The sequence below is a fragment of the Mobula hypostoma genome, unplaced genomic scaffold (assembly GCF_963921235.1).
Source record: "Mobula hypostoma unplaced genomic scaffold, sMobHyp1.1 scaffold_42, whole genome shotgun sequence".
NCBI lineage: Eukaryota > Metazoa > Chordata > Chondrichthyes > Myliobatiformes > Myliobatidae > Mobula > Mobula hypostoma.
Genome location: NW_026948219.1, coordinates 513740 through 538026, shown reverse-complemented (window position 1 = coordinate 538026; position 24287 = coordinate 513740). Strand labels below are relative to the sequence as shown.

Below are 24287 nucleotides of genomic sequence, written 5' to 3'. Positions count from 1 at the left end.
AAAGCAAATATGTAATGCGGAGCCTGTATAAGGTTTTGATGTGACTGCAGTTGGAATAGGGTGAATGGTTTCGGACCCTTATCTAAAACGGATGTGCTGGCATTGGACAGAGTCCATAAGGACGGTCACGAGAATGATGCCCGGAATAAAAGAGTTACCCATGAGCATTATTTTAGGACCCTGGGACTTGCTCGCTGGAATTTGGAAGAATGAGTCAGGGATCTCATTGAAATCTCTCGAATATTGACAAACAAGGTAGAATGGACATGGAGGGGATTTTCATGTAGTGCTAGAGTCGAGGGCCAGCGGGGACAACCTCAGATAAGGACGTCCCTTTACAAAAGGACGAAAAGCAATTTCTGTAGGCAGAAAGTTATGGCTTTGTGGAATTTATTGCCACGGATAGCAGTGAAGGGCAAGTAATTGGGTATATTTAAAGCGGAGGTCGAGGAGGTTGACAGGTGGTAAGGGTGCCAAATGTGACGAGGAGAATGTAGGGGAATAGAGTTGAGAGGAATAATATGTATGACCTTAAGACCATAAGACATAGGAGCAGAATTAGGCCGTCTGGCCCATCGAGACCGCTCCGCCATTCAATCATGGCTGATCATTTTTTCTCTCCTCATGAACTCCAGTTTCCAGCCTTCTCCCCGTGACATTTGGTGCCATGTTCAATCAAAAACCTACCAATCTCTGCCTTAAGTATACCCAACGACCTGGCCTTCTCAGCTGCATGTGGCAACAAATTTACCACCCTTTGGCCAAAGAAATCTCCGTTTTGAAAGGGTGCCCTTCTATCCTGACTCTGCGCCCTCTTGTCCTAGATTCTCCCACCATGGGAATCACCGTTTCCACATCTACTCTGTTTAGTCCTTTCAACATTCGACTAGTTTCAATGAGATCCCCCTCTCATTCTTCTGAATTCCAGCGATTACAGACCAAGAGCCATCAAATGTTTGTTATATGATAACACTTTCATTCCTGGGATCATCCTTGTGAACGTCCTCTGGACTCTCTCCAATGCTAGTACATATTGTCTACGGTGAGGGACACAAAACTGTTCACAATACTCAAGGTGAGGTCTCAGTCGTCATGGAATGGCGGAGAAACATTAATGAGCCGAATAGCCTAATTTTGCCCCTATATCTTGTGGTATTGAGGCCAGATTTGATGATAAATTAATGATGAATACAGTATTGCTTTTCATGACTGACATAACAAACCGCCTGGAGTCCTTGTGACAAAATTTGGAGGCTTGGATGGTTTAAAGTGACAGTTTCAAAGCTGGTCCCCCCGATTCACATATCGCGACGAGGATGGGATTCGAACCCACGCATGCAGAGCACAATGGATTAGCAGTCCATCGCCTTCACCTCTCGGCCACCTCGTCTGCTCTTCTCTCTCTTGTGTTCCGAAGTTCTGAATTTTTTCATAGCATTTAAAACATGTGTGTTCAGATTCTATGCAGACTTACTTTGCTCACCGTGCTTACCAGAATTCATGGAGATGGATAAGGACAGTGTAGAGAGATTTGTGCCAACCACAGGAAGCATGGACGTGCTGTGCCATAAGTATCGATTCCGTGCTCTGTAACTCTGAGAAACTGTGAATGGTTTGAGTTGTAAAATAAGATAAATTTATGTTGAATTAAATAAAATGTCAATAGCTTTGTCATCATATTGCACGATTTCAAGTAAACAGATAGTATAGGAATTTGCCATCTGTTTGGAGAATGATGACTTTCAGTGTATTGGGCAAATGTAATAACCCGATAGCTCCCACGTTACAGACGCGCTGACGGCACGCCCGGCTGTGCGCAGCCGCAGATCCGAACACCCGAACGCTTACCCGACGCATACACAAGGCTGCTCGGCTCTGGAATACCAAACCAACGGCTGAGATACCTAAAAAATAAATCGAGTTCACTCTATCAGTAATGTATAGAATGTGGTGGCCCATTTTCACTGATTGCAATCCGAAAATAAAAACGCCGCTGCAAGAGACAGTGCATGTGCCTTTGAGAATTCCCTTCTGTGCGATAGAAACAGAATATTGAACAGCCCAGAGCAGGAATGAATGGAGAGATATTGACAACAGTGGTCGAATATTCACCTGGAATGAAATCACTGCATGCGAGTACTTTTAGCTCGATGAGGAAATCATTCTACACGGGGAAACTCCTTGCAGCAGTCAGCATGTTCCCCATTCTCACAGAATACGGCCGTGTGGCCTAATGGATAAGGCGTCTGACTTCGGTGCTTGATTAGAAGTCATCAGAAGATTGCAGGTTCGAGTCCTGCCACGGTCGTTTTGACAAACTGGCGGAATCGGTTCCATTCCGTCTCTCACTCCCTGCAGCATGGTTGTCTCAATTCCGCGTGGGGATTAATCGGAGTACTACACCCTCCGGAAAAACGTAACAGCTAGACTTCGTTGTACGCAACATATAATATTATGCGTCTATTCTGTGTGTATTTCTGCAGACATTTTCATAAACAATTAGTTGGAGCTTCTCAGACGCTCAGGAGGAGCTGCTGCTGGGAAGGTGAAGTTTATTTCATTCAGCTCTGAGCACACCTTATCGGCAAGAATTCACCACCCAGCGCTGACGGTACATTCTCCTGTCTCCAACCTTCGTCCTCTTCCTGGTTCTCTCCCTGCTCTGGGATATCTTCATCACTGATTGCCAACTAGACATCAACCGCCTCAACACCAGGAATCCTCACTTCTCCTCGAACTTCACCCCCTCTGAATACACTGCACCTCCAACCTCTCAGCACCAGTCCAAACCTTACCAACAATCCCGCAGACAGGGTGCTGCTGTTGTAGAGTGGCGGACTGACCTCTACCTTGCTGAGATACGGCGGTAACACTCAGACACATCCTCATGCCTACACCTCGAATAATCCCGACTCCGGACGATCAGAGAACTGTCTCCGGCATTAAGAGTGAGATCACCAACTCTGGAGAACCTCCATTCACTGTGGAAAACTCGTGGTTCCGTTGCCCTGAACTGCTCGCTTCTACCTCCTACTCGATTCACAAGTCTGAATGTCCGGGTAGGCTCATTGTCTCGGCCCGCTCCTGCCCCACTGCTCCTGTGTTCTCAAAACTCCAGTCCATCCTATGCCCCACACTTCAGTCCCTTCCCACCTGCATTCCCAAACCTTCCCGTGCTCTCGATCTACTCACTAACTTTCAATTCCCTGGCCCTGACCGTCTCATTTTCTCTATGGATGTCCAGTCCCCCTATTAAAAGGGCCCTAAAACTCTCCACATTTCTCATGGAAAGAACCAACCAGTTCCCCTCCATCATCACCATCCTCCGTCTGACAGAACCGGTCCTCACGGCAGCAGTTTCTCCTTCGGTTCCTCCCACTTACTCCAAATTCAATGGGTAGCCATGGACACTGGCATAGGTCTCGGATATGCCCCCCTTTTCGTTGGCTAAGTAAAACAGTCCATGTACCAAACCTTCCCCGGTAATGCTCCCCAACGCTTCCACCGCTACATCGACGAATGTATTCTGCCGCTTCATGCACTCACGCTGAGCTCGACATTTTCACCCACTTTGCCTCCAACTTCCACCCTGCCCTTAAACGTCTCACTCAATGCGAGCAAGACGATGGAAGCAGACACCAGAGAGTCCATGTGCCAGTCCTCATCGGAGGATCAGAGAGGGAGAGCAACTTCAAATTCCCGGGTGTTACTATTTCACTGGATTTGTCCTGTACCCATCACAAGTGCAATGGCGAAGAAAACACGGCAGCGCCTCTGGTTTCCTAGGAGCTTGCGGAGATCGGCATGACACCTAAAACTTTGACATTTTTCTATAGATGTGTGATGCAGAGTGTAGTGACTGGCTGCATCATGGCTTGGTGTGGAAACATTAATATCATTTAACGTAAGTTCCTACAGAATGTGATGGATTCGGCCCAGTACATGTCCGGTACACGCTCCCACCACTGAGCACATCTCTGTCTGGGGACTTTGCCATTGCTCATTTGGTGGGTGGTGGGCGCTGATGCGTTTTGCTGAAACGTTGGGGGGCGGAATTGATCCTGTGCTGCTGATTGTGTTGATTTATTAATCTCCTCAACCCCCATTAACTGTTCTGCCTGTGACCTTTGACACCCTGACTGATCAGAAACCTATCAACGTTTGTTTTATAAAATCCCAGTTGCTCCACCTTTACAGCCGTCCATAGCAATGAGTTCCCCAGATTCACCACTCTGATGGCAGAATTTTATCCTCAGCTTTCTTCTAAACGGGCACCCTTCAATTCTGAGTCAGTGTCATCTGGTCCTAGACTCCCTTCACTACGTGAATTATTCCCACCACATCCACACTGTCACCGTCTTTCAATATTCTATAGTTGTCAATATTATGCACCCACATTTATCAAACGCCTCTCACGCGCAAACCCTTTAATTTCGGGATCATATCGTCCTCATGGCATCATCAATGGTGACGGGAGAGGTTCCAGAGGATTGAAGGTTTGCAGGTATTGTTCCCTCATTCATAAAATGGAGTAGAGATCGCCCAGGAAATTATAGACCAGTGAGGCTTACTTCAGCGGTTGGTAAGTTGATGGAAAATATCCTGAGAGGCAGGATTTATGAACATTTGGAGAGGCATAATATGATTAGGAATAGACAGCATGGCTTTATGAAAGGCAGGTCGTGCCTTACAAGCCTGAATGAATTTTTTGAGGATGTGACTAAATACATTGATGAAGGTAGAGCAGTAGATGTAGTGTATATGGATTTTAGTAAGGCATTTGATAAGGTACTTCATGCAAGGCTTATTGACAAGGTAAGGAGATATGGGATCCAAGGACACATTGTTTTGTGGATCAGAATTAGCTTGCCCACAGAAGCGAAAAAGAGGTTGTAGACGAGTCATGGAGGCCCGTGACCAGTGGTGTGCCTCGGGGTTCTGTTCTGGGACTCCTACTCTTCGTGATTTTTATAAATAACCTGGATGAGGAAGTGGAGGGATCTGTTAGTAAATGTGCTGATGCACGAAGGTTGGGGGTGTTGTGGATAGTGTGGAGGCCTGTCAGCGGGTCATCGATAGTATGCAAAACTGGGCTGAGACGTGGCAGATGGAGTTCAACCCAGATAAGTGAGAGGGGATGTTGCCGGAAGGGCGTTAGGTAACGTTCAGCCGGCTAAGGGGCTCCATTCCGGATTTGCTGTCTGTGTTTACCCCCGTAGCGTTCGTCTCTCCCAAGGCTGCCCAAAAGGCCGTGGGGCTATTTACCCAGAGCTGGGGATCTGTTCACGAGCACCAGGGCGCGTCCACACACCGGCGGGCCTGCAAGCCACGTGTGCCGGAGCCAGACGTCCTCCCTGCCCTTTGTAGTTCAGCCTGAGTCCGAAAGTAGTTCAGTTTCCCTGTGTCGCCAGCGAGTGGGCACTATATGAGGCTTCCTGTTGGAAAGGCGATAGACTGGCAGGGAGAGAATTACACGTTCAGCTCTCCTTTTCTCCTCGCCGAAAGCGAGAGCCACAAACACTACCACTACCACAAATACTATCACTCTAGACGCGTTACAACAACCATATTGACACATATCTGTGACCCTGATGATATTATGTACCTTGTGAATGTCACCCCTCAGCGGCTTATATAGCAGGGAGAAATCTCTCAGCTTACACAACCTATCCTTGTAGCTCAAATCGAGTGTTCCAGGATACATTCTCATGAGACGTACCCGGGACGCTTTCCAGTCTGATGACATCCTTCCTATGCCTTGTCTACGTGTATATGTATCCACCGGCTTGGTTCATCCAATTCTGCAAAATTTCCAGTGTTCTGCCATTTACTCTGCAAGATCTGCCCTGCCTTAACTTGACAAAGTGCTACATTTTATCATGTTAAATTCCACCTGCGATTCATTGAACCCTTTCTAAGTCGGGCAGATCTCTTTGTAAACTTGGACAATCCGCTTCATTGTCCGAGACACCAGCAATACGGATGTCATTTACAAATTTAGGAACCGGCTGATTATATTTAATTAGCCTCCGCCTGTTTAAATGCTGATAGATCCCAACACCGGCATTTCCTCCTGTAACCCTGCCAACAGCGCTGTTAGACTCAATAGCCAGCATTTCATGCATCGTTATTCAATTTACTGTGCAGATCAAAGACAGATAGTATTTAACCATGATGTGCGAGGTGATGCATTTTGTAGGCTCAAGTAAGAGCGGGACGTCTATATTATTGAATAGGCTTCAGGGAGTTTGAGACTTGTCTATGATTTCAAAGATCCATGATGGCACTGGCGATACACGTGACGTATTGCCGACAGCTCGCAAAAGGTCCAGATGTATTTCTTCTGAACCACTGTCGCTGCAATCTGAAACTCCTAATTTTACTTTAAGAAACGTACTTTTGAGCTGTCCAAACAAACTGGTAATTTAACGAGCTCCTGAGGGACCAGGTGGACTTGACTCTCGGGAATGCAGGTGCGGCACCTTTCAGCGATTAGCGAAGGTCAGCCATTACCTTTGGCGGAAAAGAGGTCGGTTCGGAAGACTTCAAGCCAGACTAAATCGTCAGCTTATAAAGCATACTCTACCTGGCATCTTCTTAGCCAAAGGCAAATTACTTGAAAACAAAATGCGTTACGTAAGCGGGACATTGCTGTTTCCGAAGGAAATGAGAGACTGCTGTCTTCTCTGTTTCATGGAGACATGGCTCAGTTCGGTGGAACAGCTGGAAGGCTTCTCAATCCACAGTTCTTAGAAGTTAAGAAGTTATTATGGTGGTGGTGGGGGGCGGGGGGTGTTGTTTCATGATAGAATCTTCATGCTCTCTGTAAATAGCGGTCTCGCCATAACCTTGTTCTCCCAATCACAACATCCAATGATTAAGTTCTGTCGGTGCTACTTACGGAGAGGGTTCTCCTCATTGATCCGGACAGCACTTTACATATCGCCAGAGCAGATGTAAAGCAAACATGCCATGTACAGAGTGCCGCGATCAGCAAACAAGGAACTGTCTACCCTGAGGACTTTCAAATCATTCCAGGGGTTTCTATCAGGCTTATTTAAAGAAATCTAGGCTTATTGTCAGCAGCACGTCATCCCCAGTACCAGGGGCTCCCGCACCCTCGACCACTTTTAGAGCACGATCAGGACAGCCTACCATTCCATCCCCAGACCATATTTCGGGCATTCTGAACGTCTGGTTTTCGTTCTCCTATCTCCATCCCGGCGGAGGGTAAGGAACAAGACACCAGATGTATCGGCAACAATGACGTGGTCGCGGGAATCATAGGGCCGACTACTGAATTGCTTCGGGGCGATGGACAGAAACAAAAATGACCCAGGGCTCATAAGAGAATCTGAATGTCACAATCTTTATAAAGACAGTGGAGAACGAATGTTAACCACTGAGTCATTCAGAGTCCAGAGTGTTCCTTAACCAGAAGCTCTGGATGAACAGGAGATCTGCAAAATGCTGAACAGTAGATTCATGGTAATATTTATCACATTTATTCATTATTATTATTTATCTGTAGGTTTTGTTTTATATTTTGCTCATTTGATAGTTGTCTATTGCTGTGTGCAGTGCTTTATCAGCTTTCCTGGTGGTCTAGTGCTCAGGATTCGGCTCTCTTACTGCCGCAGCCCGGGTTCGGTTCCCAGTCAGGGAAATAAAATATTGCCTGCTGTAATTTAATGTGCTAATTTTCAATTTTCCTGTGGATTAATTTGCTTCCACAACAACCCCATTTCTGTCTGTGCTTAACCTGCATCCGCTTGATTCAGCACCATAAGACCACACAATATGTGAGCAGAATTAGGCCGTCTGGCCCATAGGGTTTGCTTCGACATCTCCTCTCAGCCCCATTCCCCTACTTTCTACATGTATCATTTCATGCCCTGATCAATCAAGAATTTATCGATCTCTGACAAATATACAAAAAGACTTGGACTCCACAGGGGTCTGTGGCAACGAATTCGACAGATTCACCACTCGCTGGCTAAAGAATTCACTCCGCATTTCTGTCCTAAAAGGACGCTCCTCTATCTCGAGGCTGCGTATTCGGTGCTATTTTCTCCCACCACAGGAAACATCCTCTCAACACCCGCCTTATCAAGGCCTTTCACCATTCGATAGGTTTCAATGAGGTCACGGCGCAATCTACTGAATTCCAGTGAATGCGGGCCCGGTGCCAGCAAACGCTCTTCATAGCACTAGACATTCCATCCTAGCATCATTCCCCTGAATCTCCTTTGAACCCTCTCCTGCTTCAGCAATACTTTCTCAGGGAAGGGAACTAAAACTGCTTACAATACTCCAAGCGAGGCCTCGCCAGTTCTTTATAAAGTCTCCGAATCACATCCTTGCTTCATATTCTAGTCCTCTTGAAATGAAATTGAACACCGCATTTGCCTTCCTCACTACAGACTCAACCTACAAATTAACCTTTAGGACATGATGGTGCAGGTGTGTACGTCGCAATCGGTGGCCTGTACAAGGACTCCCAAGGCTCTTAGCGCCTCAGTCTTCTTGTTTGCATTTTCTCTCCTTTTAGAAAGTGTGCTCCTTCATTTCTTTTATGAAAGTGTATGACCATAAGTCTCCCTGCACTGCATCCCATCTGCCACTTCTTTGTCCATTCTCCCAATCTAAGTTCTTCTGTAGCATGTCTACCTCCGAGAAGGACCTCCTGCTCGTTTCGCTCTGAAGGAGCTGTACATGGTGAGTGGAGTGATTCGACCATTCCAGGTCCCTGCACTGGAACTGTTGGAATGTTTTATTAATTTCATCCGCTTTACCGGTGAGATCAAAGACCGTTTCATGACAATATTCTGTGCCCATTTAGCTCTCGTGTAAGCTTCTTCATCTAATCTATTTGCCATCTGTCTGCATGTGCACCAGCAGGACACGTTTAATTAGAACATACCAGTCAATATACCAGTATCTACTCTGATTCTGACTATTGGTGATTGATCGAAGTCTTCTTGTTTACACATTCGTCCCGGCGGTGAGCGCATCACGTGATTCCATTGTTCCGCATTGCTCGTAAGAAGTGAAAAGTGAGTCAGAGACAATATGATTGCTCAGCAATATGACAGCATCTCCATCACCTGATCATAGCGGTAGTCGGCTCAGTAACCACGCATGCGTCTTGTCATTGCCTTCCATATCATGTCTGTCCAATGATATCTGACGTATCCCACTGGTACGAGTCGTGAAGAAATTATGAATTGATACAGGATCTTCGACTCAAAGAACCATTCCGACCACCTTTCCCACCAGAGTAAGTCCCAGTCTCCTGCGTGCGGACCATATTCCTCCAAGGCCCGCCCTTCCATGAAACTGTTCTACCTGCCTGATCTACTTCTTCTGGCAGCTCAATCCTCATATTCACTAAAGTCTTCGTGAAAACGTTACTGCCCATGTTCCTTTCAAATATTCCAATTTCAAATAAATTGGTCTCCTTTGCACAGAAAGAAAAAAGATTGTTAACATTCATTTTACCACTGTTTTAAATCGCATTCTTCTCGTCTTGGAATGAGCAAATGACAGGCTTGGAGAAACTCTTTATATAACCCAGTTCTCCTTGTCCTGAAAACGTCATTGTTGACTTGCACTGTTTACAGTTTAACGGCCTATTTTCTATAATAGAGCGTCTGGAACTATACACGGCACTCTATCCACAACCTCAACAATGACCTATCATAATGGCTTATTTTTCGTTCCTTCCTGTTGCCCTGAATGAGGAAGGCCGGAATGAGAAAAGGCTTTTCACTATACTATCGAAATCAGCGAACAGTGAGCTTGTGCCTCTGGGTCCCTCGTGTCCACTGTACTCCGAAATGCCCTGCCATTTACAGCACATGTGCTTTGCAAGTTTTATTTCCAAAATGCACGACGTTATACTTATCTACATTGGAATCCATTTACCACACATCCGTCACTTCTCTAATTGAACTAGGTATGTTAGCAATCAACAGTAATCTCCCTCAGTATCAACAGCACCGCCTAAGTTTGTGTCATGCAGAAACTTCCTGATCAAGACTAGATTTTGCATCAAAATTACCGACATAACTAACGATTAATGAAGAACAGCGACCACTCTGTCATACCAAAAGTCTTTCATATCCAGCTGATTACCACACATCCTCACCTGCACCCTTCAGTTCATTCCCAACTCTTGCCCCATTCTTAGCTCCCTAGAGAGAGAGAGAGAGAGAGAGAGAGAGAGAGAGAGAGAGAGAGATTGTGTGTGTGTGTGTGTGTGTGTGTGTGTGTTGTGTATGTTACAGATAGAGATAGAGCGAGACATGGAAGTGAAGCAGGGGAGAGAGTCGCATCGTAGACAGGGCACGAGCGATAAACGGGGGAGTTTGAAAGGTTTTCCTCATAGTGTTTTCTTGATCATCAGAGTATTTCACCCCAGCGAGACAAAGAAATGGACCTTTCCGCCCCTTCATTTAAACTCGGAAGCTGGAGGGCTCATAATTATTGTCACCGTCCGGACGGATGAGGAGAAATGGTTCATGCGTTTACACATGATCCTCCAACAGAGGGAGCAAGAGAGGGCGACACGTTATACTTATTGATGGTACTTCTCCCAGTTTCTTCAATCATAAAGACAATTAAAATTAAATTGGTGTCATTAATTCTTAAAATTCCAAGGTTGCTGCTGATTTGGCCGCAGGAATTCTGCTCAGTGCGATAAATCGTCCGCAATCCAGCTGGAGGAAGTAGGTTGGTGAACGAAGTGAAGCGCTCGGTATCCAAACAGCTGTAGAACCCACCGACATCAATCGCTCTGTTTCTACTCGAAACCTATTGTTAGATATTCGGTTGCAAAGTAACAATGTCGTCGCTAAGTAAACTCCACCAGAAAGGATTGTTTAAGCTGCCTCACGGAGATTGATCAGAGTCGGGGTAGAAATGAACTCTGGACACTGAGTAGAAATGCAACAGTATTGAAGAGTGGAAAAATCTTAAAGTCTGCCGCCTGAACTTGGCAGAGAATGTAGCGTTCAGAGAGCAGCCAGGGAGTTATTGACAGGCAGCTGGATTTCTAGTCCCTGATGGCTGTAGAGTGAGCGCTGCGAGCAGGGCTCGAACCTGCGTGGGGAATCCCCATTGGATTTCAAGTCCAACGCCTTAACCACTCGGCCATCGCAGCTCCATCTATGTTAGTCACCCACCGCAGCACTGCATCTGAAGCGAGGGCTGAACATGATTTATTTTCACTGATGGCAATGATGAATCATCATTCCGATACAAACAGTATAATTGGACAATCTGGGAATATGTTGCAAGACTGGTAGGTCAGAACGTGAGTGTACAGGGATAACGTTGGCGTTAGTATTGCAAATGAAGGAGATTTCCACTGTTGGGGATAAAGGTCAGGATTAGAATCAGGTTTATTATGACAGAGATATGTCCTTTATTTGTTTGTTTTATGGCACCTGTACCGTGTAACACAGATAGAATAATAATAGATTATAGGTCCATAAGACGAAGGAACAAGAACAGGTCATTCGCCCCATCAAGTCTGTTCCGCCATTGTAGCAGAGCTGATTTATGATTCCCCTCAACCCCAGTCTACCAGGCATGGACATTGACGTCCTTAATAATCAAGAAATTATCAATTTCTGCTTCAAATACACCAAGTGACTTGGCTTCCATAGCCGTCTGTGACAACTAATCCCTCAGATGCACCACCTTTGGATAAAGATATCCCTGTTCTAAACTATCATCGTTCTAATCTGAGGCCCCGCTCTCTAATCCAAGACCGCCCAACCGTAAGAAACACCCTCCGCACTTCTACTCTAAGTAGGCATTTCAATATTCCATAGATTTCAATGAGATGCCCCTGCAGTGGGCACAGGCACGGAGCTATCAAACTCAAACACCAGGAAATCTGCAGATGCTGGAATTTCAAACAACACACATCAAAGTTGCTGGTGAACGCAGCAGGCCAGGAAGCATCTATAGGAAGAGGTACAGTCGACTTTTTGGGCCGAGACCCTTGGTCAGGACTGACTGAAAGAAGAGCTAGTAAGAGATTTTAAAGTGGGAGGGGGAGATCCAAAATGATAGGAGAAGACAGGAGGGGGAAGGATGGAGCCAAGAGCTGGACAGGTGATTGGCAAAGGGGATACGAGAGGATCGTGGGACATGAGGCCCAAAGAGAAAGGCTGGGGGGGTGGGGGAACCCCAGTGGATGGGCAAGGGGTATAGTGAGAGGGACAGAGGGAGAAAAAGGAGAGAGAGAAAAAGAATGTGTGTATAGAAATAAATAACGGATGGGGTACGAGGGGGAGGTGGGGCATTAGTGGAAGTTAGAGAAGTCGATGTTCATGCCATCAGTTTGGAGGCTACCCAGACGGAATATAAGCTGTTGTTCCTCCAACCTGAGTGTGGCTTCATCTTTACAGTAGAGGAGGCCGTGGATAGACATGTCAGAATGGGAATGGGATGTGGAATTAAAATGTGTGGCCACTGGGAGATCCTGCTTTCTCTGGCAGACAGAGCGTAGGTGTTCATCAAAACAATCTCCCAGTCTGCGTCCGGTCTCACCAATATATAGACGGCCACATCGGGAGAACCGAACGCAGTATATCACCCCAGCTGACTCACAGGTGAAGTGTCGCCTCACCAGGATGGACTGTTTGGGCCCTGAATGGTGGTAAGGGAGGAAGTGTAAGGGCATGTGTAGCACTTGTTCCGCTTGCAAGGATAAGTGCCAGGAGGGAGATTGGTGGGGAGGGATGGAGGGCGGGGGGGACGCAGGGATCGCTCCCTACGTGACTCCCTTGTTCACTCTCACCTCCCTTTTATTTATATGTCTGAAAAATTGGTATTTTCATCGCTATTATTTTCCATTTCATCTTTCCTCTTATCAATTATTAATTGTCTTCTTTGGAATTCTATGTACCACTTTGAATTGTGATAAAGAATGACGAGCACATAATGATGGAGAATAAATCAATTTTAAAATAATCTTCCAGCTCTCATCAGATATGAAAATCTGTAAATCCTTTTCCCAGTCTCCTTTAATTGTATCTAAAGAGGCCATTTTCAGTCCCGACAGCAGACTGTAAGATATTGAACCGTTATCAAAGGGTTTCAAATTAAAAATTGTATCTAATATATTCTTATCTGGACTTGTAGGAAATGTAAGTAATTGTGATCTTAAAAAAATCTCTAATCTGTAAGTATCAAAAAAAGTGAGTGTTGGGAAGTTTAAATTTCATTGGAAGTTGCACAAAAGAAGAAAGTTTCCTCCATTAAACAAATCCTGAAATCGTTTAATACACAATCTATTCCATTCTTTAGAAGATGAGTCCATTAACGATGGTTTCAAAAAACAATTAGAAAGTATGGGACTTGAGAGGGAAAATCTCAATAAACCAAAATGATTTCGAAACTGCAACCAAATCCTCAATGTGTGTTTAACCACCACATTGTCAATTAATTTATTTAAAGGTAAAGGAAGCGAGGATCCAAGTAAAGAAATAATGGAAAATTTTATAACATAGTTGACTTCCAAGGAAACCCATATAGGGCAATTCTCATTGTTAATGTAATATATCCAGAACGTAATATTATGTATATTAACTGCCGAATAATATAACCTAAAATTGGGTAGGGCAAATCCTCCGTTCTGTTTGGTTTTCTGAAGGTGAGCTTCATTTATACAAGGTTTTTTTTTTATTCTTTCATATATAGGAAGAAGGAATTGAATCCAAAGAGTCAAAAAAAGATTTAGGAATAAAAACAGGCACAGCTTGAAAAAGGTATATAAATTTAGGTAAGATATTCATTTTAATAGAATTGATTCGGCCAATCAGTGATAAAGAGAGTGGCAACCAATTAGAGAGTGTTTTTAACGTAATTCAATGAACTTTTAAAAATTTCCTTAAATAAATCTTCAGAATTCTTATTAATTGTTACTCCCAAATATATAAATTGTTCTCCTAAAATTTTAAAAGGAAGGTTAATATCAGTTGGTATGAAATTGTTTAAAGGAAAGAGTTCACTCTTCTGTAGATTTAACTTCTATCCTGACAACTGACTAAAATTAGTCAGTAAATGGAACACAAATGGTAAAGAGATTGTAACATTAGATATAAAAAGCAATAAGTCATCAGCATAGAGCGACACTTTATGAATAGTACCTCTCCTTAAAATACCAGTGATCTCTTTAGACTCTCAACAAGCAATTGCTAATGGTTCTGATACCAAATCAAAAAGCAGGGGGCTTAAGGGGCAAACTTGTCTAATTCCAGGTTGGAGTTTAAAGGGTTTAGAATTCTGAAAATTAGTAAGAACCCGAGCGGAGGGAGATAAATAATGTAATTTAATCTAATGAATAAAATTAGGTCCAAACTTAAATTTTTCTAAGGATGTAAATAGAAAGTTCCATTCAACTCTGTCAAAAGCCTTCTCTGCATCCAAAGATATCACACATTCCGGTATTTCCTTAGATGGAGCATATATAACATTCAACAAATGCCGTATATTAAAATGGGAATATAGATTTTTAATAAATCCTGTCTGATCATCCAAAACCATAGAAGATATAATATTTTTATGTTTGCGAGCCAACACTTTAGATAAAATTTTAGTATCAAAATTGAATAAAGAGATAGGTCGATACAAAGAACATACAGTAGGATTCTTATTCTTTTTGGGAATGAGTGAAATGAAAACTTAGTAAAAAGACTGCTGTAGTCTTCCTACCTTAAAGGAATCTGTAAGGGTAGAACATAAGAGTGGTATAAGCAACGAGGAACAAGCCTTATAAAACTCTCCCAGAGAATCCAGCGGGTCCTGGGGATTTCCCAGAATGCAATTCTCAAATAGCCTGAGCACTTTCCTCCTGGGAAATAGGTTGATCCAATTGCCTACGATCATCTAATGAAAGATTAGGAATATTTAATTGATCTAAAAATTATTCTTTGCAATATTATCATTAACAGTCAGAACTGTACAATTTAGAATTAAATTCCCTAACAGTGTCATTAATTTCAAGGTGGTCAGTCGTCATGTCCCCATTAATTTTACTTATTTCTTTAATTTGCTAATTCGCTGAAAATGGCTTCAATTGATTAGCCAGCAGCTTACCAGTTTTACCTCCGTGAATATAAAGTTGACTTCTATCTTTTAAAAGTTGGCTTTCAATTGGATACGTTAAAAGAAGATCATATTTAGTTTTAGTTTCAACACGTCTCATACGTTTCAGGATCAGGTACTGAAGTCCAGTTGCTTTAATTGATTGGCTAATTCATTTCTTTCTTTGTTAGCTTTTTTAATGATGTTTGCAGTATAAGAAAATTTGACCCCGGATGTATGCTATAAAAGTATCCCATATAATAAGGCTAGACGTCTCTTCCAACGTATTTTCTTCCAAAAAAAGAGTAATTTGATTCTCCATAAATTTTTAAAAATACTCATCGGATAACAGAGTTAAAGTAAATCACCAAAATCTACTCATGGTGATAGGACCAGAAAGATTTGAAGATAGAATTACAGGAGAGTGGGCAGAGAGAGCAATCTCTTTATATTCAATCAATCGAACTAATGGAATCATTTGAATATCAATTAAAAAAATAGTCAATCCTGGTATAAGAACGATAGACATGAGAGAAAAATGAATACTTCCTGTCCGTCAGATGCAGAAAACGCCAAGCATCAACTATACCACATTTAGTTGAAAAAAAATGGATAAACAAAGCTGATTTATTAAGTGTGGAGGGTTTAACAGATGAGTGATCTAATACTGGATCTAATCAGCAGTTAAAATCTCCTCCCATCACAAGGGAGTAAGTACACAGATTTGGCAAAAAGGAAAACAGACGTTCAAAAAATCCTGAATCATCTACGTTGGGGGCATATACATTCGCAAAAACAATCAACTTACTGTCTAAACTCCCTGATACAGTAACAAATCGACCATTAGAGTCCGAAACAACTTTATGCTGAATAAAGGAAACTATTATCTACAAAAATCGAAACTCCGCGTGATTTTGCGTTAAACGAAGAGTGGAATTGCATACCCTTCCACCCAGTAAAAAAATCGTAAGGTATCACAGCTGCGTATGTGCGTTTCTTGTTAAAAAAAAAATGGGTGCTTTTATTTTTTTAATATAAGCAAACACTTTGTTCCTTTTGGTGGGGTGATTCAGCCCTTTCACATTCAAACTAAACAGGTTAATATTTCGAACCACTTTAAATACCAATCAACATGTAATTAAAAGATCTGGCCATAAGTTATTAAAACTAGAAAGCAAACCGTAAAGTAAGGTATTCAAACAATCATATATTCAACCCAACACAGCTCCCAGAGAGAAATAGGCCCTACCCCCTCCCCTACCCAAAGCGAGAAAGCTGACCAATAGACAGTCAGCGAGCTGAGAACTAAGTGCCAGCCCCAAAAAATCCTGTTGACAGAAAGGACTCCAGTCCTGCGATGTCATTATGTCCCTACCAAGACAAAACATAAAAAGCAAAATAACTCAGTATTCGAAAATATGAAAGGATCACTTTAAACAAATTCAAAGAAAGCTGTATTAAAATAAAGCCTCAAAACGGGATAAAATAATGTAGTATCAAAAAAAAACAAAAGACAATATATGAACAGTCAAAACGTAAGCTTAATGAAACCTTATTTCAAATTCGTATTAACAGAAGAAAAAAACTTGATCAAATAAGAAGTATAGCAGTTTTAGACTTCATCCTTCAGAAACTCTTTTGCATCTTCAACTGAATTTATTCTTTTTCGCAATCCGTTCTTCAAAACCATACTCAGACGTGCGGGGAACTGAAGGGATGGTTTATATCCTTTATTATAAAATTCCGACATAACTTCTTTGTATTTCATGCAATCAGCCAAAACTTCAGGCGAATAGTCTTCCACAAATCTAACCTTGTAATTTTGGAAATTGATCATTCCTTGTCTCCGGGTATGGCGAATCAAAAGGTCCTTAATACGAAATTCATGAAAGGCTAGTCCGACTGACCTGGGTTTCGCTGCCAAGGACAATGACTTCTAAGTCGGCTCCGAAGTGAATATAGCAGGGAAAAGCTGCCTCAGAAAGTTTGCAAAAACCTTCGTAGGGTCAGCGCCTTCAATTGATTCTTCAAGACCCAGGATTCGCAAGTTACTTCTCCTATTTCAATTTTCGAGACTGATGATCCTTCTCAGCATTTTATCATTGGATAAAGATCACTCCTTGCAGAGTTTAATTGTATCTTCAACGTCCTCTTCAAGTGTCATTAGCCTCGCAGTATTCTCCTGAATTTGGTTCTCATGCTGAAATAAAGTTTGTTGAATTGTATCCAATTTGCCGTTGATCCGTTGAAACTCCTCAGAGAATTCCTACTTTTGCCGTTTAAGGAAGTCACTGATTGAATCCAAAGACTCTTTCTTTTGCAAACGCTTTGGTTCTTTTCCCAGCCACAGTAAAGCAGTATTGAAGTATTATAATAATGTTTCAAAAAAAAAGACTGGTAGGAGACAATTAAGTAAACAGTGTAGGAGCAATCGAAAAGAGACCAACAGGGCTCTGACTGCTTCTTATATCTAACATATGCTTCCTTCTTCCGCTTGACGAGTTGCCTTTCCAGTTCAGGTGCAGCCCGTCCTTGTTGTACAGGTCAGACCTTCCCCAGAAGAGATCCCAATGATCCAGAAATCTGAACCCCTGCCCCCTGCACCAACTCTTCAGCCACACATTCAACTGCCATGACTTCCTGTTCCTACCCTCTCTGTCTCGTGGCACAGGCAGCAATCCTGAGATTACCACCCTTGAGGTCCTGCTTTTTAACTTTTTTCCCGAACTCCCCATATTCCTTCTTCAGGGTCTCATCCCTACTCCTATCTATGTTATTGGTCCCCACATGGACCACGACATCTGGCTGCTCACCCTCTCTCCTGAGAATACCGAGAACTCCATCCGAGATATCGTGGACCCTGGCACCAGGGAGGCAACAGACCATCCGGGATTCTCGATCTTTCCCACAGAACCTCTTAACTGTCCCCTTAACTATCGAATCCCCTATCACTACTGCTCTCCTCTTTTCCCTCCTTCCTTTCTGAGCTGAGGGTCCAGTCTTGGTGCCAGACACTCAACCACTACAACTTGTCCCTGGTAGGTCGTCCCCACCAACAATATCCAAAACAGTATACTTATTGTTGATGGGAACGGCCACAGGGGTGCTCTGCTCTTTCTGTCTATTCCCCTTCCCTCTCCTGACAGTCACCTGACCTGTCTCCTGGCTTTTAGGGGTGACTGTCTCCCTGAAACTCTGATCTATTACTGCCTCTGCCCGCCGAATGATCCGATTTGACAGGAGCAGCAGCTGGATACACCTCTTCCAGGTGTAGACATCGGAGACAATTGTGCTGTCCCTGACTTCCCACATCCTACAATCGGAGCACTGGACTGCCCTATCTACTGCCTCCATTACTAACTCCTAAGTTAATTAATTAAATAAACTTACCCGGCCTTACCTTACTGGGAGCAAGCTCATCCTCTGCCTCTGCTCGCTGAAATCTCTTGAGCCAAAGCCTCAAAGCTCCACTCCTTCACTGGCCCACTCACTCACTGGCCGCTCCGCTTGAGCTGCCCCTCTTTTTATTTGTTTGTTGAGTTTTTCAATTTTCAATTGCCCAATCAAACTGCTTGGACACCTGACCTCGACTGACCAATCAGCTGCTTTCTGCTGAGTCGAGCTATCGAAATCTTGATTGACATGATTGCACAATCCAGCTGCCAAAACTGCCAGAACCTCTCGAGCCAAAGCCTCAAAACTCCACTCCTTCACTGGCCGCTCTCCACTCCAGTCCATATAAAACTCCAGTCCCATTAAAGGTGAATATGCAGCAGAAGAAACTCCTCCCATGTTCAGTCACCAGGGTGCAGAACTGGGTGTGGTGAGCAACAGCAATAATTGCAGAGTTCAGCACCAACAGTCACTATTGAAATTGCATTCGGCAACAATGATGGACAAATATCCAGCATGCAGCTCGTTGAAACTTTCTCCCCAGTGCAGAAATCGTGCTTGACTAATCTTCTGGAATATTTTGAGGATGTAAGTATGAAAATGGACGAGGGAGAGCCAGTGGATATAGTGTACCTGGACCTTCAGAAAGCCTTTGATGAAGTCCCACATAGGAGATTAGTGGGCAAAATTAGGGCACATGGTATTGGGGGCAGAGTACTGACATGGATTGAAAGTTGGCTGGCTGACAGAAAACAAAGAGTAGTGATTAACGGGTCCCTTTCGGAATGGCAGGCAGTGACCAGTGGGGTCCAACAGCTTTCAGAGCTGGGACCACAGCTGTTTACAATATATATTAATGATTTAGGAGAGGGAATTAAAAGTAACATTAGCAAATTTGCCGATGACACAAAGCTGGGTGGCAGTGTGAAATGTGAGGAAGATGTTATGAGAATGCAGGGTGACTTGGACAGGCTGGGTGAGTGGGCAGATGCAGTTTAATATGGATAACTGTGAGGTTATCCACTTTGGTGGTAAGAACAGGAAGGCAGATTATTATCTAAATGGAATCAATTTAAGAAAAGGGGAAGTACAACAAGATCCAGGTGTTCTTGTACATCAGTCACTGAAAGCAAGCATGCAGGTACAGCAGGCAGTGAAGAAAGCTAATGGCATGCTGGCCTTCATAACAAGGGGAATTGAGTATAAGAGCAAAGAGGTCCTTCTGCTGCTGTACAGGGCCCTGGTGAGATCACACCTGGAGTACTGTGTGCAATTTTTGTCTCCAAATATGAGGAAGGACATTCTTGCTATTGAAGGAGTGCAGCGCAAGTTCACAAGGTTAATTCCCGGGATGGCGGGACTGTCATATGTCGAAAGATTGGAGCGACTGAGCTTGTATACACTGGAATTTAGAAGGCTGAGAGGGGATCTTATTGAAACATATATGATTACTAAGGGATTGGACATGCAGGAGGCAGGAAGCATGTTTCCACTGATGTTGGGGGAGTCCAGAACCAGAGGCCACAGTTTAAGAATAAGGGGTAGGCCATTTAGAATGGAGTTGAGGAAAAACTTTTTCACCCAGAGAGTGGTGGATATAGGGAATGCACTGCACCAGAAGGCTGTGGAGGCCAAGTCTCTGGATGTTTTCAAGAAAGAGATGGATAGAGCTCTTAAAGATAGCGGAGGCAAAGGTTATGGGGATAAGGCAGGAACGGGGTACTGATTGTGAATGATCAGCCATGATCACAGTGAATGGCAGTGCTGGCTCGAAGGGCCGAATGGCCTACTCCTGCACCTATTGTCTATTTTGAACCCGGTAGTGTGTCACAACTGTAACATGCTGTGAGGTTTCAGTGTTAATGTAATGGCCTCTCTGTAATGTATCACTACTGAGGTAACGGTTTCTCTGTAGCAGCAATGTTTACGTTACGACTAGAGACAACAGGGTTTTGAAGTGCAGGGCTATCCAATGAGAGAAATGTTTTTCTTTCTTGTGAGTCTGGAAGAGAGATTTTTGCAGTCTTTTGCTGGGGAGAGATGAGAAGACATGAATGGAGAGACTGGGCCCTTTTCCTTTATTTTTTCTTTACTAACCCTATAGTCAAAGTAAGAACTACAAAGCCCAATCGTTTAATCGCATATTATGTACCGTTCGTTATTTCGGGGTACTGATTTGTAACAGGGGACACATCGCGTAGCATCCACCCAAATGAGATTTCTTAAGTTTGGCCGGGCTGGGGGCTATCACCCCCTATATTAAGCTGCTAGCTGAAGCGAGAGTTACATATGGTTAGATGACTGAGTGAATCGCTTCACACATTCACAGCAGGTGAATGGCCTCTCCCCAGTGTGAACTCAATGATGGACATTTGGTGGCAATGGCTGAGAGAATCTCTTCCCAAAGTCTGAGCAGGTGATCGGCCTCTACCCAGTGTGAACTCGCTGGTGTCTCTGCAGGTTGGATGACCGAATGAATCTCTTCCCACACTCTGAGCAGGTGAACGACCTCTCCCCTGTGTGAACACGCTGGTGTCTCTGAAGATGAGACAACCAACTGAATCCCTTCCCACACACTGAGCAGGTGAACGGCCTCTCTCCAGTGTGAACTTGCTGGTGACTCAGTAGTTGAGAGGACAAAGTGAATCCCTTCCCACAGTCTGAGCAGGTGAATGGCCTCTCTCCAGTGTGAACTCGCTGGTGTACCTTCAGTTGAGATGAACGAGTGAATCCCTTCCCACAGTCTGAGCAGGTGAACGGCCTCTCTCCAGTGTGAACTCGCTGATGTACCTTCAGTTCAGATGACTGAATGAATCCCTTCCCACAGTCTGAACAGATGAATGGCCTCTCTCCAGTGTGAACTCGCTGGTGACTCAGTAGTTGAGAGGACAAAGTGAATCCCTTCCCACAGTCTGAGCAGGTGAATGGCCAATCTCCAGTGTGAACTCGCTGGTGTACCTTCAGTTGAGATGAACGAGTGAATCCCTTCCCACAGTCTGAGCAGGTGAACGGCCTCTCTCCAGTGTGAACTCGCTGATGTCCCTTCAGTTCAGATGACTGAATGAATCCCTTCCCACAGTCTGAACAGATGAATGGCCTCTCTCCAGTGTGAACTCGCTGATGTACCTTCAGATGAAATGACGAATTGAATCCCTTCCCACAGTCTGAGCAGGTGAATGGCCTCTCTCCAGTGTGAACTCGCTGATGTATGTTCAGTTGAGATGAACGAGTGAATCCCTTCCCACAGACTGAGCAGGTGAATGGCCTCTCTCCAGTGTGAACTCGCTGATGGACCTTCAGTTGAGATGAACGAGTGAATCCCTTCCCACAGTCTGAGCAGGTGAACAGCCTCTCTCCAGTGTGAACTCGCTGATGTATGTTCAGTTGAGATGAGCAATTGAAACCCTTCCCACAGTCTGAGCAGGTGAATGGCTTCTCTCCAGTGTGAACTCGCTGATGTACCTTCAGTTGAGATGAACGAGTGAATCCCTTCCCACAGTCTGAGCAGGTGAACGGCCTCTCTCCAGTGTGAACTCGCTGATGTATGTTCAGTTGAGATGAGCAATTGAAACCCTTCCCACAGTCTGAGCAGGTGAATGGCTTCTCTCCAGTGTGAACTCGCTGATGTACCTTCAGTTGAGATGAACGAGTGAATCCCTTCCCACAGTCTGAGCAGGTGAACGGCCTCTCTCCAGTGTGAACTCGCTGATGTATGTTCAGTTGAGATGAGCAAGTGAAACCCTTCCCACAGTCTGAGCAGATGAACGGCTTCTCTCCAGTGTGAACTCGCTGATGTACCTTCAGTTGAGATGAGCAAGTGAATCCCTTCCCACAGTCTGAGCAGGTGAACGGCTTCTCTCCAGTGTGAACTCGCTGATGTACCTTCAGTTGAGATGAACGAGTGAATCCCTTCCCACAGTCTGAGCAGGTGAACGGCCTCTCTCCAGTGTGAACTCGCTGATGTATGTTCAGTTGAGATGAGCAAGTGAAACCCTTCCCACAGTCTGAGCAGATGAACGGCTTCTCTCCAGTGTGAACTCGCTGATGTACCTTCAGTTGAGATGAGCAAGTGAATCCCTTCCCACAGTCTGAGCAGGTGAACGGCTTCTCTCCAGTGTGAACTCGCTGATGTACCTTCAGATTAGATGACGAAGTGAATCCCTTCCCACAGTCTGAGCAGGTGAACGGCCTCTCTCCACTGTGAACTCGCTGATGTACCTTCAGTTGGAATGATCGAGTGAATCCCTTCCCACAGTCTGAGCAGGTGAATGGCCTCTCTCCAGTGTGAACTCGCTGATGTACCTTCAGTGCAGATGACAGAGTGAATCTCTTCCCACAGTCTGAGCAGGTGAATGGCCACTCCCAGGTGTGATCTGACTGGTGTCTCAGTAACCGAGATGACAGAGTAAATCCCTTCCCACAGACTGAGCAGGTGAATGGCCTCTCCCCAGTGTGAACTCGCTGATGCACCTTCAGTTGGGATGAGCAAGTGAATCCCTTCCTGCAGTCTGAGCACGTGAACGCCCTCTCGCCAGTGTGAACCGACCGGTGTATCCGTAGCTTATATGATTCAGCGAATCCCTTCCCACAGTCCAGGCAGGTGAACAGCCAGTCTCCAGTGTGAACTCGCTGGTGAGCCATTAGGTCAGATGAACGAGTGAATCCTTCCCTACAAATTCAGCAGATGACTAGCAATTTGCCCAACTAACTGGTGTGTCCACAGGTGGGAAGACCGACTGAATCCCTTCTCACACACAGAACAGTTGAATGACCTTGTCCCAGTGTAAACTTGCTGATGTACCTTCAGTTGAGATGACCAAGTGAATCCCTCCCCACAGTCGGAGCAGGAAGGATGATCGAGTGAATCCCTTGCTCCACTTCTTAAATATCTGTACAGAGACAGCAAAACTGTCGTGTTGTGTTCGAGATTCCTGTAGACAAATTCCTTGTCATTTTTAACCTGTAAAAATATTTACAAAATCCATCAATGGGTGTAGGACCATATTTCAGATGAGATCACTTCAGTTGTCAAGGTGTGATCTGGTATCACACTGTTACAGTGAGGTTCAACCCAAGTTGGAGAGAGAAATCATCTTCTAACTGGGCACAGTGCTGGTATCTGAAATGACCATCAAATCTCTGATGCTCTTCCTGTCTCTGTAAGAATGGGACATTTTTGCCATCTCCAATCTGTGACCTGGCTCAGTGGACTCTCTCCATTGGTATTATTCCCTGTTCCCACTGAGCTGCATGGGTTCCTGGTCCCGCAGTAACTGAAACACTCACACAAATATCTGGCAGTGCATTCCACGCACCCGCCACTCTCATTGTGAAAAACTTACCCCTGACATTCCCTCAGTATCTACCTCCAAGCACCTTAAAACTATGCCCCCACGTGATAGCCGTTTCAGCCCCAGCAACAAAAAATCTGGCTATCCACAAGATCAATGCCCCTCATCATCTTGTACAGCTAAAAAAGGCTCTAAACATAAACAAGGAAATCATACATTACTTTGAGGATTTGTTAGAAGTATACAAAGTTATGAGGGCATAGATAGGGTAAATGCAAGCAGCTTTTTCCATTGAGGTTGGGTGGGACGACAACCAGATGTCATGGGTAAGTGGGGAAGGTGAAAATTTAATGGGAACATTTGGAAAAGCTCTTTACTGAAATGGTCGTGAGAGTGTGGAATGAGATGTCAACACAAGTGGTGAATATGAGCTCAGTTTCACCATTTAAAAGAAGTTTGGATGGGAGCCTGGATGGTAGGGGTATGGAGGGCAATGGTCCC

The 24287-nt window shown here is 44.4% G+C and overlaps 1 protein-coding gene and 3 non-coding genes across 7 annotated transcripts in view; 1 reads left to right on the top strand and 3 right to left on the bottom strand.

The window, feature by feature from the left end:
- LOC134341929 (zinc finger protein 850-like) overlaps nt 1-24287 on the bottom strand; it is a 68746-nt gene that overhangs the window by 25707 nt on the left and 18752 nt on the right. For 2 of the 4 annotated variants that reach the window (XM_063039868.1, XM_063039867.1), the window contains exon 3: nt 14971-23455. The exons of 1 other annotated variant lie outside the window; for it this stretch is intronic. In XM_063039868.1, the coding sequence (XP_062895938.1) occupies nt 20923-23136 (2214 nt within the window). In that variant the 5' untranslated portion in view covers nt 23137-23455 and the 3' untranslated portion in view covers nt 14971-20922. Of the gene's footprint in view, nt 1-14522; nt 14905-14970; nt 23456-24287 lie in introns of those variants that run through there. One more of the 4 variants, XR_010016904.1, reaches the window with a different exon arrangement.
- trnas-gcu (transfer RNA serine (anticodon GCU)) lies at nt 1309-1390 on the bottom strand. Its single transcript has one exon. It is a non-coding gene; the product is annotated as a tRNA-Ser (tRNA).
- trnar-ucg (transfer RNA arginine (anticodon UCG)) lies at nt 2220-2308 on the top strand. The gene is given in 2 exon segments: nt 2220-2256; nt 2273-2308. It is a non-coding gene; the product is annotated as a tRNA-Arg (tRNA).
- trnas-uga (transfer RNA serine (anticodon UGA)) lies at nt 11083-11164 on the bottom strand. The gene has a single exon. It is a non-coding gene; the product is annotated as a tRNA-Ser (tRNA).